Source organism: Anomaloglossus baeobatrachus, chromosome 1, assembly GCF_048569485.1.
Source record: "Anomaloglossus baeobatrachus isolate aAnoBae1 chromosome 1, aAnoBae1.hap1, whole genome shotgun sequence".
Classification (NCBI taxonomy): Eukaryota; Metazoa; Chordata; class Amphibia; order Anura; family Aromobatidae; genus Anomaloglossus; species Anomaloglossus baeobatrachus.
In genome coordinates this window covers 26,276,500-26,292,302 of record NC_134353.1, presented here as the reverse complement: position 1 = coordinate 26,292,302, position 15,803 = coordinate 26,276,500, and the positions used below count along the sequence as shown (strand labels likewise).

General features: G+C 46.0%; 1 protein-coding gene across 7 annotated transcripts in view; it reads right to left on the bottom strand.

Moving 5' to 3' along the window:
• The window catches only part of DYSF (dysferlin), a 423,810-nt gene that overhangs the window by 342,174 nt on the left and 65,833 nt on the right, over positions 1–15,803 (bottom strand). For all 7 annotated transcript variants that reach the window (XM_075346129.1, XM_075346154.1, XM_075346146.1 and 4 more), the window contains exons 2-3: positions 10,526–10,581; positions 9,859–9,950 (exon numbers count right to left, since the gene is read on the bottom strand). In XM_075346129.1, coding sequence (XP_075202244.1) covers positions 9,859–9,950; positions 10,526–10,581 — 148 coding nt within the window. The remainder of the gene's footprint in view (positions 1–9,858; positions 9,951–10,525; positions 10,582–15,803) is intronic.

Sequence of the window (15,803 nt, the reverse complement as noted above, 5' to 3'; positions counted from 1 at the left end):
AACAGACAATCACAAACGCTGTCACAGAGTGGGTGTCCGTGATTGGACGCTGGAGTAACCTGAAACCAGCCCATATATTCTAGCATCTAGAATATATGGGCAGATTCCAGGTCACTGCAACAGCCAATCACAGACACCCATTCTGCTTGATAGCGTCTGAGATTGGCTGTTGGGTCCCTCACACATATAGTAGTGTAAAAATAAAGAAATAATTTTAAAAAATGACGTAGCGCTCCACAGTATTTTTGATTCTCAGCGCAGATAAAGCTGACAGCTACGGGCTGCCACCCCCATCTGCCTGACTTTACCTTGGCTGGCAATCAAAATACAGAAGCCCATTAATTTTTTTTTAATTATTTAAAAAGTAATTATAAAAAAAATATGTGTGGGCTCCAGCCATATTTTGATCGTCAGTCAGGTAAAACCAGGCGACTGGGGCCTGGAATTTTCAGCGTGGTAAGGCCCAAGCGTTCTGGGCCCCCCACGCTAAAAACCGCAGCCCGCTGCCACCTCTGGATATGGCGCATTATTTCCAGGCGCTTTACCCAGCTCATACAGTGGTCCTGATGGCGGTGGCACGCTGGGTAATAAAGGGGTTAATACCCGCTTTGTATTCTCAGCTGGTACTAAGCTTGAAATTCATGGTGTCACGCCAAATTAGACATGGCCACCATGAATTTCTAGTAAACAGTAAAAAAAAACCTCAACACACACAGAATTTTTTTTTATTAGAAATAAAACAAAAAAAACATTTAGAGACTCCATCTTTATTATAAAAAAATCCTTAGTCTGACATAGTCCAGAGGTAGAGCAATGTCAGCTCTGCTTGATCGCTCTGTATAGACAAGTGTCTCTACAGAGCGAGAATTAGGGAGAGCAATGTCAGCTCTGCTTCATCGCTCTGCACAGACAAGTGTCTCTACAGAGCGAGAAGCAGGGAGAGTAATGTCAGCTTTGCTTCATCGCTCTGTACAGACAAGTGTCTCTACAGAGCGAGAAGGAGGCTGACAGTGAGGGTATGATTCCACTTGTGTATGACTTGTGCAAGTCTTGCATTGTATCACCTGGCACGGCGCACACTCTCCTGACAGAAGCGCTTCAGCTGCATGGAAATACATGCAGCTGACCCGCTCCTGTCAGAAGATTGTGCGCCGTGCTGGGTGATACCGATGTTGGACTCGCACAGTGACACAGTTCAATCGAGTCCATGAGCCCTGACGTCACCGCAAACATGGCTGAAAACAGCCGAAGACTGCCAAGTGACAACAGTGCAGTGAATACCACCGGAAGTTAATGATCGGACCCAGAAGCAGAAGCGGACAGCAGAAAGAGTCTGCAGGACGCGTCTCGGGACCTGTAAGTATAATCATAATGTTTTTTAATAATGTGCTTGTTTTTACAGCCCCTGGACCTGAACTGGACCCGAACTGTAATTCGAGCTTCCCAGGAAAGTTCGTGATCGGGATCATGTGCACAAACACCATGTGTTTGGTATGGACCCCAAACTTTACAGTTCAGGTTCACCCATCACTATTCAGGAGTCTGCGTGGAGGGAAGCCCAGTACTGTAAAAGTTAAAAGAAAACAAAGAGGCAGTATTATAGTAGTTATATTCTTATACATAGGAGCAGTATTATAGTAGTTATATTCTTGTACATAGGAGCAGTATTATAGTAGTTATATTCTTGTATATAGGAGCAGTATTATAGTAGTTATATTCTTGCACATAGGGGGCAGTATTATAGTAGATATACTCTTGTACATAGGGGGCAGTATTATAGTAGTTATATTCTTGTACATTGGGGCAGTATTATAGTAGTTATATTCTTGTACATAGGGGCAGTATTATAGTAGTTATATTCTTGTATATAGGAGCAGTATTATAGTAGTTATATTCTTGTACATAGGGGGCAGTATTATAGTAGATATATTCTTGTACATAGGGGGCAGTATTATAGTAGTTATATTCTTGTACATAGGAGCAGTATTATAGTAGTTATATTCTTGTATATAGGGGCAGTATTATAGTAGATATATTCTTGTACATAGGAGCAGTATTATAGTAGTTATATTCTTGTACATAGGGAGCAGTATTATAGTAGTTATATTCTTGTACATAGGGGCAGTATTATAGTAGTGATATTCTTGTACATAGGGGCAGTATTATAGTAGTTATATTCTTGTACATAGGGGCAGTATTATAGTAGTTATATTCTTGTACATAGGGGCAGTATTATAGTAGTTATATTCTTGTACATAGGAGCAATATTATAGTAGTTATATTCTTGTACATAGGGGCAGTATTATAGTAGTTATATTTTTGTACATAGGGGCAGTATTATAGTAGTTATATTCTTGTACATAGGACGCAGTATTATAGCAGTTATATTCTTGTACATAGGGGCAGTATTATAGTAGTTATATTCTTGTACATAGGGGGCAGTATTATAGTAGTTATATTCTTGTACATAGGGGCAGTATTATATTAGTTACATTCTTGTACATAGGAGCAATATTATAGTAGTTATATTCTTGTACATAGGGGCAGTATTATAGTAGTTATATTTTTGTACATAGGGGCAGTGTTATAGCAGTTCTATTCTTGTACATAGGGGGCAGTATTATAGTAGTTACATTCTTGTACATAGGGGGCAGTATTATAGTAGTTATATTCTTGTACATAGGGGCAGTATTATAGTAGTTATATTCTTGTACATAGGGGCAGTATTATAGTAGTTATATTCTTGTACATAGGAGCAATATTATAGTAGTTATATTCTTGTACATAGGGGCAGTATTATAGTAGTTATATTCTTGTACATAGGGGCAGTGTTATAGCAGTTCTATTCTTGTACATAGGGGGCAGTATTATAGTAGTTATATTCTTGCACATAGGGGCGGTATTATAGTAGTTATATTCTTGTACATAGGGGCAGTATTATAGTAGTTATATTCTTGTACATAGGGGCAGTATTATTGTACTTATAATCCTTAATTCTAAAAAAGTTAGATACTGTGTAAAATGCAAAAAAAAACCAAGAATGCAATTGTCACGGGGTCCTTCTCCGATATCACACAATCAACAGAGAGGGAGATGGGTGAACAATCCAGAGATCCTTTATTAGATGGGTGAACAATCCAGAGATCCTTTATTCCATTCACATAAGAAGGTCCATCAAATAATCCACCACACAGAGGGTAAATGTCCCAAGAGGTTAGTCATAATCCTCCAGCAGTCCTTTTTCAGGGAAATTAGGGTTTCTCCAAGTCTCTATGGGGTGTCAGTTTCTCCCTCAGAGGATCAATCTTATGCGGGCTTCACACGGTACGATCTATCGTGCGATTGCACGAGCGATCCTACCCGCCCCCGTCGTTTGTGCGTCACGGGCAATTAGTTGCCCATGGCGCACAAAGTCATTAAACCCCCGTCACACGTACTTACCTGCTGAGCGACCTCGCTGTGGGCGGTGAACATCCACTTCCTGAAAGGGGAGGGACGTTCGGCGTCACAGCGACGTCACACAGAGACCGGCCAATAGAAGCAGAGGGGCGGAGATGAGCGGGATGCAAACATCCCGTCCAACCTCCTTCCTTCTGCATAGCCGGCGGGTGCTGCGGGATGCAAGTAAGCTGTGTTCATCGTTCCCGGGGTGTCACACGGAGCGATGTGTGCTGCCCCGGGTACGATGAACAACTGGCGCCATTAAAAATAAACATTTTTTTAAATCTAAGCGACGAGTACACGACTCACGATTTGTGAGCGATTCGGCGTCGCTCAGAGGTGTCACATGAAACGACGTCGCAAGCGATACCGGATGTGCGTCACAAAAACTGTGACCCCGACGATGCATCGCGCGATAGCTCGTCTCGTGTGACGCCCGCATTACTCCTTCACTCTTGTCTTTCTCAGCCAGAATGAATAATCCCCCAGGTAACCAGAACGTTTTGGTGGATACCTGGCCCCCCTTCCCCAGACTTAAGGACAAAAGCTCGGCAGGGGGTGGTCAACCTGCAAACAGGACAATGTACACGCAAGGAATACTCAGAATGGACAGAGCACCACGCCTAAAATACGAACCTACACAAAATTATGCACAACCCCCATTATTCCACCATCACAGCAATAAATTGGAAATCTTTCATCAACATATTTTATTCAGACGATTGCCTGATTTTTCATAACGCTCCAAATATTTTGTATTGGTGAAAGAAAGGGGTGGACTGTAGGCGATGAATTCATCAGCTGAACTCTTGTTCTGCGGAGCCGTGCTGCTGTGATGGGAGCAGTATGTAGTTTAGCATTGTCCTGCTGAAATACACAAGGTTGTTGTGCATGTTAATTATGTTTTGGCTGCTGGGAGGCTCCCTCTGGTGGCCAGGAATGGTTTGGACTTGGACCAGGTGGGTTGTGCAGTGGGTGTTTCCTTTGCTAACTCTCTGCTTATTTAAGTCCTGGTCTGATTGCAGGCTGTTGCCGGATGTCAGTTGTTCTTTGTATCTCCAGCCTGCTTGATCCTGCTCTACACCACATCTACTCCAGATAAGTGCTTGCTCTTTATTTATTGTCTGGTTCTTTTGCTTATCTGGGTTTGTCATTTGTTGTGGTTCGTTTCAGTTTATTTGCTTGCAGGGATTTTCCCCCTCAGTGGTTTGTTGGGGAACTCCCTGCAGTTCTGTTTGGAGTATAGCTCCTTTGGGTCCATGTGTTTGTGGCTTGTTGAATTTGTTATGATTCTTGTTTTCTGTTCATTGGAATGACAAGGGCACCTGGTATAGGACGGAGTTCAGATCGTGCGATCTGAGGGCCTTTTTGTACTATCAGGAAGTTGGTATTTTGCAGGGTTTTTCTCTGGCCACCATCAGTCCCTTCCTGTCCTTTCCTATTTTAGTCAGCGGGGGCCTCACCTTTTGCTAATTCTGTCATCTACCTGTGTATTGTGTTTTTCCTATATCACCGCAGTCTTTGAATGTGGGGGGCTTCCTTTTCTTGTCTATTTTCTGAGGCAGAGAGTTATTCATCTTTCCTTCCTTTAGGATAGTTAGTTCTCCGGTTGGGTTCGCGGTGCACAGGATGTTAATTCACCTCTCGGCTACTTCTAGTTGTGATGGTTAGTAAGGGGATGGCGGCCAGATTAGTTGCCAATGCTCTTGTCACCTTTTGCCAATGATTTGTGGTGGTCTTCCATGGTTCCGGATCATAACACAAGGTCTTCCCTGAAATAGACGATGCCTAGATAGAAGCAATGCCGTCTAAAGGCCTGTGGATAATGAGGATCCAATAATGGCCTTGTCCCTTGTGGATATGGATTTCTTCTGAATCATTCGGTCATGTTATGTACTGCAGATGGTGAGATATTCAAAGTCTCTGCAATTTTACAATGAAGAACATTTTTCTGAAATAGTTCCACAATTTTGAGAGGCAGACATTCACAGATTGGGGACTTCTGACCTCATTTGCTTCTGAGAGACTCTGCCTCTCTAACACGCACTTATTATACACAGTCATGTGACTTAGTTGATCACTGGCCCTCCACTTACTGTTTTAGCCTTCCATTCACTCCGGATAAACTATTCTGAGATGTGTTGCTGTCGTCAATTTCTAAATGAGTTAATTTTTCCAAACAAATTGGAAAAATGTCCAACGTTCATCTGCTGGTCTGTGTCCTATGTTCTGCTGTGAGTAAAAAAACGATTTCCAGATCATTTCATTCTTGTTTTCTTTACTTTTTACACAGCAGAATCTCACGATTCCTCTGTGCAGAGCATCTTGCACATAGGTGATGCTCTGCCGCGCCTTCCTGAACTACAGAGATGGCAGTGACATGTTTCCTTTGTGCAGAGCATTTTGCATTTTCAGATGCTCTGCTGTGTTTCTTTGAGCACTAGCTGACAGTTTTTTTGACAGTGCAGGATTCCATGCAGGTTCTGGGAGGTGCTGATTACTCAGGTGTTTCATCTTCCTGGTAATTGATCTGTTTCATTACTGACCATGCTCTCCCAGATACTCACCAGTCGTACTCTCTGGTTCTGCAGTTGTGCTCTTGGCTCGTGTTTGTGCTTGTGTTCTGATCTAGGCTTCTTGACCCTGGTTGTTTGACTCCTCTCTGCCCGCTCCCTGTTCTTGTTGTTACCACCTGGCTTCTGACCTCGGACAGTTACCTGACCACGTCTCTGTCTCCTCCCTGAACCTAATACAGTGGGTACGGAAAGTATTCAGACCCCTTTAAATTTTTCACTCTTTGTTTCATTGCAGCCATTTGGTAAATTCAAAACGTCCTTTTTTTTCTCATTAATGTGCACTCTGCATTCCATCCCCCATCTTGATAGAAAAAAAACAAAAATGTAGACATTTTTGCAAATTTTTTAAACAAGAAAAACTGAAATATCCCATGGTCATAAGTATTCAGACTCTTTGCTCAGACACTCATATGTAAGTCACATGCTGTCCATTTCCTTGTGATCCTCCTTGAGATGGTTCTGCTCCTTCATTGGAATCCAGCTGTGTGTAATTACATGGATAGGTCTTGATTTGGAAAGGCGCACACCTGTCTATATAAGACCTCACAGCTCACACTGCATGTCACACCAAATGAGGATCATGAGGTCAAAGGAACTGCCCAAGGAGCTCAGACACAGAATTGTGCAAGGCACAGATCTGGCCAAGGTTACAAAAAAATGTCTGCAGTACTCAAGGTTCCTAAGAGCACAGTGGCCTCAATAATCCTTAAATGGAAGAAGTTTGCAACCACAAGAACTCTTCCTAGACTTGGCCGTCCAGCCAAAATGGGCAATCGTGGGAGAAGAGCCTTGGTGAGAGGTAAAGAAGAACCCCAAGATCACTGTGGCTGAGCTCCAGAGATGCAGTAGGGAGATGGTAGAAAGTTCCACAAAGTCACCTATCACTGCAGCCTCCTCCAGTCGGGCCTTTATAGCAGAGTGGCCCAACAGAAGCCTCTCCTCAGTGCAAGACACATAAAAGCCGCATAGAGTTTGCAAAAAAACACATTAAGGATCCCAGACTATGAGAAATAAGATTCTCTGGTCTGATGAGACAAAGTAGAATGTTTTGGTGATAATTCTTAGTGGTATGTTTGGAGAAAACAAGGTACCTCATCACAGTGAAACATGGTGGTGGCAGCATCCTACCAGGTGGGTATTTTTCAGCTACAGGGACGGGACAACTGGTTATAATTGAAGGAAAGATGAAGGTGGCCAAGTACAGAGCTATCCTGGAAGAAAACCTCTTCCAGAGTGCTCTGGACCTCAGACTTGGGCGAAGGTTCACCTTCCAACAAGACAATGACCCTAAGAACACAGCTTTAATAACAAAGGAGCGGCTTCAGAACAACTCTCTGCCCATTCTTGACCGGCCCAGCCAGAGCCCTGAGCTAAACCCAATAGAGCATCTCTGGAGAGACCTGAAAATGGCGTCCACCAACGTTCACCATCCAACCTGATGGCACTGGAGAGGATCTGCCAGGAAGAATGGCCGAGGATCCCCAAATCCAGGATCCTAAGAAGACTCATGGCTGCACTAGCTCAAAAGGGAGGGCGCCTCTACTCAATAGTGAGCCAAGGGTCTGAATACTTATGACCATGTGATATTTCAGTTTTTCTTTTTTTTATAAAATTTGCAAAAATGTCTACATTTCTGTTTTTTTCTGTCAAGATGGGGGATGGGGGGCAGAGTGAATTTACCAAATGGCTATACTATCCATAAGTAGTGACTAGCATCACACAGAGCAACTTTTTGGGGAATTATATTAGTTATATCCTTCTTCAGGAGCTGAGAGTATAATCATTTCTTTTCTAACTTTCTGAGAAATCTGAGAATCCTTCCAATGATTGTTTCCTGTGAGGAGGATGATGACAGGATCGCTCACGCAGCAGCATTAGTAGACCGGGCACTTATCTTACAGCTGATCCAGACCAGCGGCTTCCATCTGTTTTCCAGGAAATCACAGGAGTTAAGAAATACACAGCTATAAATACACCAGAGGAAGTGGACACTCCGTTCACAGCACACTGGACAATATTGGGCAGTGTCCCTTCCGTAAAAAAAACCACCAGTGGGCAGAGCACCGCCGAGCTGTCATCACTTTGTAACACTGTAACTATACACCTACAGATATATACTATAGGATGCAAAAGTTTGGGCACCCCCGGTCAAAATTACTGATATTGTGAACAGTTAAGCAAGTTGAAGATCACACATTTACTTTGTATTTAAGGCAAAAAAAAAAAATATTTTCACCTTTTAATTTTAAAAATTACAAAAAGGAAAATGGGCTGATGCAAAAGTTTAGACACCCTTGGAGATTTGCATGCTCAGATAACTTTGACCAAGGTCTCAGATCTTAGTTAGCCTCTTATGGTTATGCCTTGTTCAATATCATCATTAACAAAGGTCGCTGATTGAAATTTCAAAAAACAGCAGCCATGGGTTCTTCTAAGCAGCTGTCTAGCACTCTGAAAATTAAAATGGTGGCAGTCCACAAAGCGGAAGACAGGAGAAAACTATAAGAAGATAGCAAAGCGTTTTCAAGTTGTCTTTTCCGTTCGAAATATAATTAAGAAATGGCATATATCATTAATAGCGGAGGTCAAGATAAGGTCTGGAAAACCAAGCAAAGTGTCTGTGAAAGCTAGTCTTAGGATTGCTAGAGAGGCAAATCAGAACCCCTGCGTGACTGCAAAAGACCTTAAGGAAGATTTAGAAAACTCTGGAGTTGTGGTACATTGTTCTACTGTTCAGAGACACCTGCAAAAATAAGGCTCTTGAGGAGTCATCAGAAGAAAACATCTCCTGCGTCCTCACCATAAAATTCAGCTTCAGAAGTCTGCAAAAGTAAATCTAAACAAGCCTGATGCATTGTGGAAACAAGTCCTGTGGACCGATGAGGTTAAAATAGAACTTTATAGCTACACTGATCAAAGGTATCTGTAAGGAAAAAAGGGCACAAAATATCAGGAAAAGAAAATCTTGCCAACTATTAAGCATGGGGGTGAATCAATTATGCTTTGGGGTTGTGTTGCAGCCAATGGCACGAGGAACATTTCACGGGTAGAGGGAAGAATGGATTAAATGAAATGTCAACAAATTCTTGATACAAAGATAACACCACCTGTAAAAAAAAGTTGAACTTGAAAACAGGAGAAAAGAGGAGAAAAGAGGAGGAAAGAGGAAGAAAAGAGGAGAAAAGAGGATGAAAGAGGAAGAAAAGAGGAGAAAAGTGGAGGAAAGAGAAGGAAAGAGGATAAGAAAGGATAGGAAGGAGCACTGTCTGTAACCGTAAAAAACCCTAATATATACCAGCACTTTTGATATGGAATAATCCTTAGGTCACACAACCTCTCCCCCACTGTATCAGCACTCTAATGTTACTGGGATCCAAAAACACTAATACAGATGAGGGACTGAATTAATACCAAGCATGACAAAACACATTGCAGAATCATGGAGCTAAGTATACAGACACTCCCAGCAGGGAGGAATAGGAATCAAGCATTAGTATTAAAGCAGAAAAAACATCAAGAAAGTGGAAAACAAACAGCTGAGGTACAAAGAGCACTTATCTGAGAGGAGTTCTGGTAGAGATCAGGGCTGGTTACAGAATGTCCTTAACACACAGGAGACCATTAAGCACCGGCAAGTAACAAGAGAAAACAACTCAGTTATATAGTCCCAATCTGACCCTGATTGCCAGTCCTCCACGGGTGTGTGGCTTTCATTCCACAAATCAACTGCACCGCCAGCACTGACCACAAGAGGGAGTCCCAAACTGGAAAATATATTCACAACAGTACGCCATATTTAGCCATTGAACATTTTCTACATATTTTTGTGGGTGTACATTACCGGTTCCTTCCCATCGTCTCATGGTCTTTGACGGCTGCGTGTAGCTCAGCATTAATGTCCAGGGGAACTCCTTTCAGGTCCCATTCAAAGCCCTAGAGGACACATACAAGATGATGAGGGTTGTAATCCAGAACACACTCTGTACACCATCAGTGTATATAGCCCGGTCGGTGTGAAGCTTTGTGATGTGCGCTGCCCAGCTGGCACCACATATACGGTGTCCTGAGGGCGGCGGGAGCAGTGACGGGCACTGGGTTTAGAGTCTTTGTCTTAATGCAGTCATTATACAGACCCCTGAGAATTAGGAGTCTGATGTATTCATGATATGCAGCCTCCTCCTCCTCCTGATTGGCCGGAGGGCAGGAGAGCTGCGTATCAGAAGTGCACTGGACTCCTGGATCCTCCCAAATGACAGATCCCCGACAGAATCAGCACCTGCCGCTACTCCATGCTGCCATCCAATACCAATGTGGTGGCTGATCCCTGTAAGTTGTGAAGTTTCATCCATGCCTTTATCTTGGACATGTCATGGAGGAGTCCGGGAGGAGGAGCCGGCGAATGAGACAATGTCGCCCAAAGATTGGCTGTGACTCAGACGCCAAAGACGCCCACACAAACGACGCAGAGCAGAGCGCGGCTGCTCCGGACACCACGCGGCGCCGCTCACCTCGTTCCAGATGGGGTTCGGATTGTTCTTGATGACTTTGGTTTTCTTCTTAACCCCTGGAAATAAAAAGAGCAAGAAATAAGATTACAATTATCTGTGATCTGCGGAATGACGCTCTGTTATGGGGGATCTGTGGATGACGCTCTGTTATGGAGGATCTGTGGATGATGCTCTGTTATGGGGGATCTGTGGATGATGCTCTGTTATGGGGGATCTGTGGATGACGCTCTGTTATGGGGGATCTGTGGAGGACGCTCTGTTATGGGGGATCTGTGGATGACGCTCTGTTATGGGGGATCTGTGGATGACGCTCTGTTATGGGGGATCTGTGGAGGACGCTCTGTTATGGGGGATCTGTGGATGACGCTCTGTTATGGGGGATCTGTGGAGGACGCTCTGTTATGGGGGATCTGTGGATGACGCTCTGTTATGGGGGATCTGTGGAGGATGCTCTGTTATGGGGGATCTGTGGAGGACGCTCTGTTATGTGGGATCTGTGGGTGACGCTCTATTATGGGGGATCTGTGGATGATGCTCTGTTATGGGGGATCTGTGGATGATGCTCTGTTATGGGGGATCTGTGGGTGACGCTCTGTTATGGGGGATCTGTGGAGGATGCTCTGTTATGGGGGATCTGTGGATGACGCTCTGTTATGGGGGATCTGTGGAGGACGCTCTGTTATGGGGGATCTGTGGATGACGCTCTGTTATGGGGGATCTGTGGAGGATGCTCTGTTATGGGGGATCTGTGGAGGACGCTCTGTTATGGGGGATCTGTGGATGACGCTCTGTTATGGGGGATCTGTGGAGGATGCTCTGTTATGGGGGATCTGTGGAGGATGCTCTGTTATGGGGGATCTGTTGGTGACACTCTGTTATGTGGGATCTGTGGGTGACGCTCTATTATGGGGGATCTGTGGATGATGCTCTGTTATGGGGGATCTGTGGATGAGGCTCTGTTATGGGGGATCTGTGGATGACGCTCTGTTATGGGGGATCTGTGGATGATGCTCTGTTATGGGGGATCTGTGGATGACGCTCTGTTATGGGGGATCTGTGGATGACGCTCTGTTATGGGGGATCTGTGGGTGACGCTCTGTTATGGGGGATCTGTGAATGATGCTCTGTTATGGGGGATCTGTGGGTGACGCTCTGTTATGGGGGATCTGTGGATGACGCTCTGTTATGTGGGATCTGTGGGTGACGCTCTGTTATGGGGGATCTGTGGATGACGCTCTGTTATGTGGGATCTGTGGAGGACGCTCTGTTATGGGGGATCTGTGGATGACGCTCTGTTTTGGGGGATCTGTGGATGATGCTCTGTTATGGGGGATCTGTGGATGATGCTCTGTTATCGGGATCTGTGGATGACGCTTGGTTATGAGGGATCTGTGGAGGACGCTCTGTTATGGGGGATCTGTGGATGACGCTCTGTTATGGGGGATCTGTGGAGGGCGCTCTGTTATGGGGGATCTGTGGATGATGCTCTGTTATGGGGGATCTGTGGATGACGCTCTGTTATGGGGATCTGTGGATGACGCTCTGTTATGGGGGATCTGTGGATCATGCTCTGTTATGGGGGATTTGTGCATGACGCTCTGTTATGGGTGATCTACGAATGATGTACTCTTATGGGTGATCTATGGATGATGCACTGTTATGGGGGATTTGTGGGTGACACTATTATGTGGGATCTACGGATGATGTACTATTATTGGGGGATCTGTAGATGTTGTCGCGCCCCTGAGGCTTCAGTCGCCACAGGGTACTGCACCTCACTTAGGGTGCAGTATTCATCTCGGGTAAGCAGGGGGTTAATCACCGGTGTTCCACATTTCACCTTACATACAGCTTAGGTACCTCCTCACTGGGGACTGGACTAGGGTAGGTTGGGGGGGTGGCCATCATGAGGCATGGGACTTTCCCGGTCACTAGGACAACCACCTGGGGGGCTGGAACCACTTGGGGTATAAGTAGGAGCAACCTTCACACAACTTCAGTCAAGTCGGGAATATAGTTCTAGCAACACAACACCACCATCTTCCTTCTTTCTTCTTCACGAGGCCTGTGGCTTGGAGAAGCTTGGCCCAGGTTCCTGACTTCTACAGGGGCAACCCTTAGGAAAGGACATTTCCAAATGCCGGTGGCTATCTCCAACTTATCTGTGATGGGGGATCTGTGGATGATGCTCTCCTATGGGGGATCTGTGGATAACGGCGGTTGTACCTGTTTGGTAGTCGGGGGTTGTACCTGTTTGTTGGTCGGCAGTTGTATCTGTTTGGCGTTCTGGGGTTGTACCTGTTTGGAGGTCGGTGGTTGTACCTATTTGGAGGTTGGGGGTTGTACCTGTTTGGTAGTCGGGGGTTGTACCTGTTTGGTAGTTGGTGGTTGTACCTGTTTGGAAGTTGGGGTTGAACCTGTTGGGAGCTCGGGGGTTGTACCTGTTTGGTAGTCGGGGGTTGTACCTGTTTAATGGTCAGGGGTTGTACCTGTTTGGTAGTAGAGGGTTGTAGTGACCAAATGTAGAACTGGTGGAGGAAGGTTGAACTAGATGGACCTAGGTCTTTTTTCAACCTTAGTAACTATGTAACTATGTAACTATGTACCTGTTTGAAGGTGGGGGGTTGTACTTGTTTGGTAGTCAGGGGTTGTACTTGTTTGTTGGTCGGGAGTTGTATCTGTTTGGAGCTCGGGAGTTGTATCTGTTTGGAGCTCGGGAGTTGTATCTGTTCGGAGGTCGGTGGTTGTACCTCTTTGGTGGTTGGTGGTTGTACCTGTTTGTTGGTCGGGGGTTTATCTGTTTGTTGGTCGGGGGTTGTACCTGTTTGGAGGTCGGTGGTTGTATCTGTTGGTTGGTTGGAGGTTGTACCTGTTTGTTGGTCGGGGGTTTATCTGTTTGGAGCTCGGGGGTTGTACCTGTCTGTTGGTCAGGGGTTGTACCTGTTTGGAGGTCAGTGGTTGTATCTGTTTGTTGGTTGGAGGTTGTATCTGTTTGGAGATCGGTGGTTGTATCTGTTTGTTGGTCGGGGGTTGTACCTGTTTGTTGGTCGGGGGTTGTACCTGTTTGGAGGTCGGTGGTTGTATCTGTTTGTTGGTTGGAGGTTGTACCTGTTTGTTGGTGGGAGGTTTATCTGTTTGGAGCTTGGGGGTTGTACCTGTTTGTTGGTCAGGGGTTGTACCTGTTTGGAGGTCAGTGGTTGTATCTGTTTGTTGGTTGGAGGTTGTATCTGTTTGGAGGTCGGTGGTTGTATCTGTTTGGAGCTCGGGGGTTGTACCTGTTTGGAGCTCGGGGGTTGTACCTGTTTGTTGGTCCGGGGTTGTATCTGTTTGTTGGTCGGGGGTTGTACCTGTTTGGAGCTCGGGGGTTGTACCTGTTTGTTGGTCGGGGGTTGTATCTGTTTGTTGGTCGGGGGTTGTACCTGTTTGGAGCTCGGGGGTTGTACCTGTTTGTTGGTTGGGGGTTGTACCTGTTTGTTGGTCGGCGGTTGTACTCGTTTGTTGGTCGGGGGTTGTACCTGTTTGGAGCTCGGGGGTTGTACCTGTTTGTTGGTCGGGGGTTGTATCTGTTTGTTGGTCGGGGGTTGTACCTGTTTGGAGCTCGGGGGTTGTACCTGTTTGTTGGTCGGGGGTTGTACCTATTTGTTGGTCGGGGGTTGTACCTGTTTGTTGGTTGGGGGTTGTACCTGTTTGTTGGTCGGCGGTTGTACTCGTTTGTTGGTCGGGGGTTGTACCTGTTTGGAGCTCGGGGGTTGTACCTGTTTGGTGGTCGGGGGTTGTATCTGTTTGAAGCTCAGGGGTTGTACCTGTTTGTTGGTCGGGGGTTGTACTTGTTTGTTAGTCGGGGGTTGTACCTGTTTGGCGCTCGGGGGTTATACCTGTTTGTTGGTCGGGGGTTGTACCTGTTTGTTGGTCGGGGGTTGTACCTGTTTGTTGGTTGGGGGTTGTACCTGTTTGTTGGTTAGGGGTTGTACCTGTTTGTTGGTTGGGGGTTGTACCTGTTTGTTGGTTGGGGGTTGTACTCGTTTGTTGGTCGGGAGTTGTAGCTGTTTGGAGCTCGAGGGTTGTATCTGTTTGGTAGTCGGGTGTTGTATCTGTTAGTTGGTCGGGGGTTTATCTGTTTGGATCTCGGGGGTTGTACCTGTTTGTTGGTCGGGGGTTGTATCTGTTTGGAGCTCAGGGGTTGTATCTGTTTGGTAGTCGGGTATGGTATCTGTTAGTTGGTCGGGGGTTTATCTGTTTGGAGCTCAGGGGTTGTACCTGTTTGTTTGTCGGGGGTTGTATCTGTTTGGAGCTCGGGGGTTGTACCTGTTTGTTGGTCGGGGGTTTATCTGTTTGGAGCTCGGGTGTTGTATCTGTTATTTGGTCGGGGGTTTATCTGATTGGAGCTCGGGGGTTGTACCTGTTTGTTGGTCGGGGGTTGTATCTGTTTGGAGCTCGGGGGTTGTACCTGTTTGTTGGTCGGGGGTTGTATCTGTTTGGAGCTCGGGCGTTGTATCTGTTTGGAGCTCGGGGGTTGTATCTGTTTGGAGCTCGGGGGTTGTATCTGTTTGGAGCTCGGGAGTTGTATCTGTTTAGAGCTCGGGGGTTGTATCTGTTTGGAGCTCGGGGGTTGTATCTGTTTGGAGCTCGGGGGTTGTACCTGTTTGTTGGTTGGCGGTTGTACCTGTTTGGTAGTCGGGGGGTTGTACTTTTTTGGAGCTCGGGGGTTGTATCTGTTTGGAGCTCGGGGGTTGTATCTGTTTGGAGCTCGGGGGTTGTACCTGTTTGTTGGTTGGCGGTTGTACCTGTTTGGTAGTCGGGGGGTTGTACTTTTTTGGAGCTCGGGGGTTGTATCTGTTTGGAGCTCGGGGGTTGTATCTGTTTGGAGCTCGGGGGTTGTATCTGTTTGGAGCTCGGGGGGTTGTATCTGTTTGGAGCTCGGGGGTTGTATCTGTTTGGAGCTCGGGGGGTTGTATCTGTTTGGAGCTCGGGGGTTGTATCTGTTTGGAGCTCGGGGGTTGTATCTGTTTGGAGCTCGGGGGTTGTATCTGTTTGGAGCTCGGGGGTTGTATCTGTTTGGAGCTCGGGGGGTTGTACCTGTTTGGTAGTCGGGGGGTTGTACTTTTTTGGAGCTCGGGGGTTGTATCTGTTTGGAGCTCGGGGGTTGTATCTGTTTGGAGCTCGAGGGTTGTATCTGTTTGGAGCTCGGGGGGTTGTATCTGTTTGGAGCTCGGGGGTTGTATCTGTTTGGAGCTCGGGGGTTATATCTGTTTGGAGCTCTGGGGGGTTGTATCTGTTT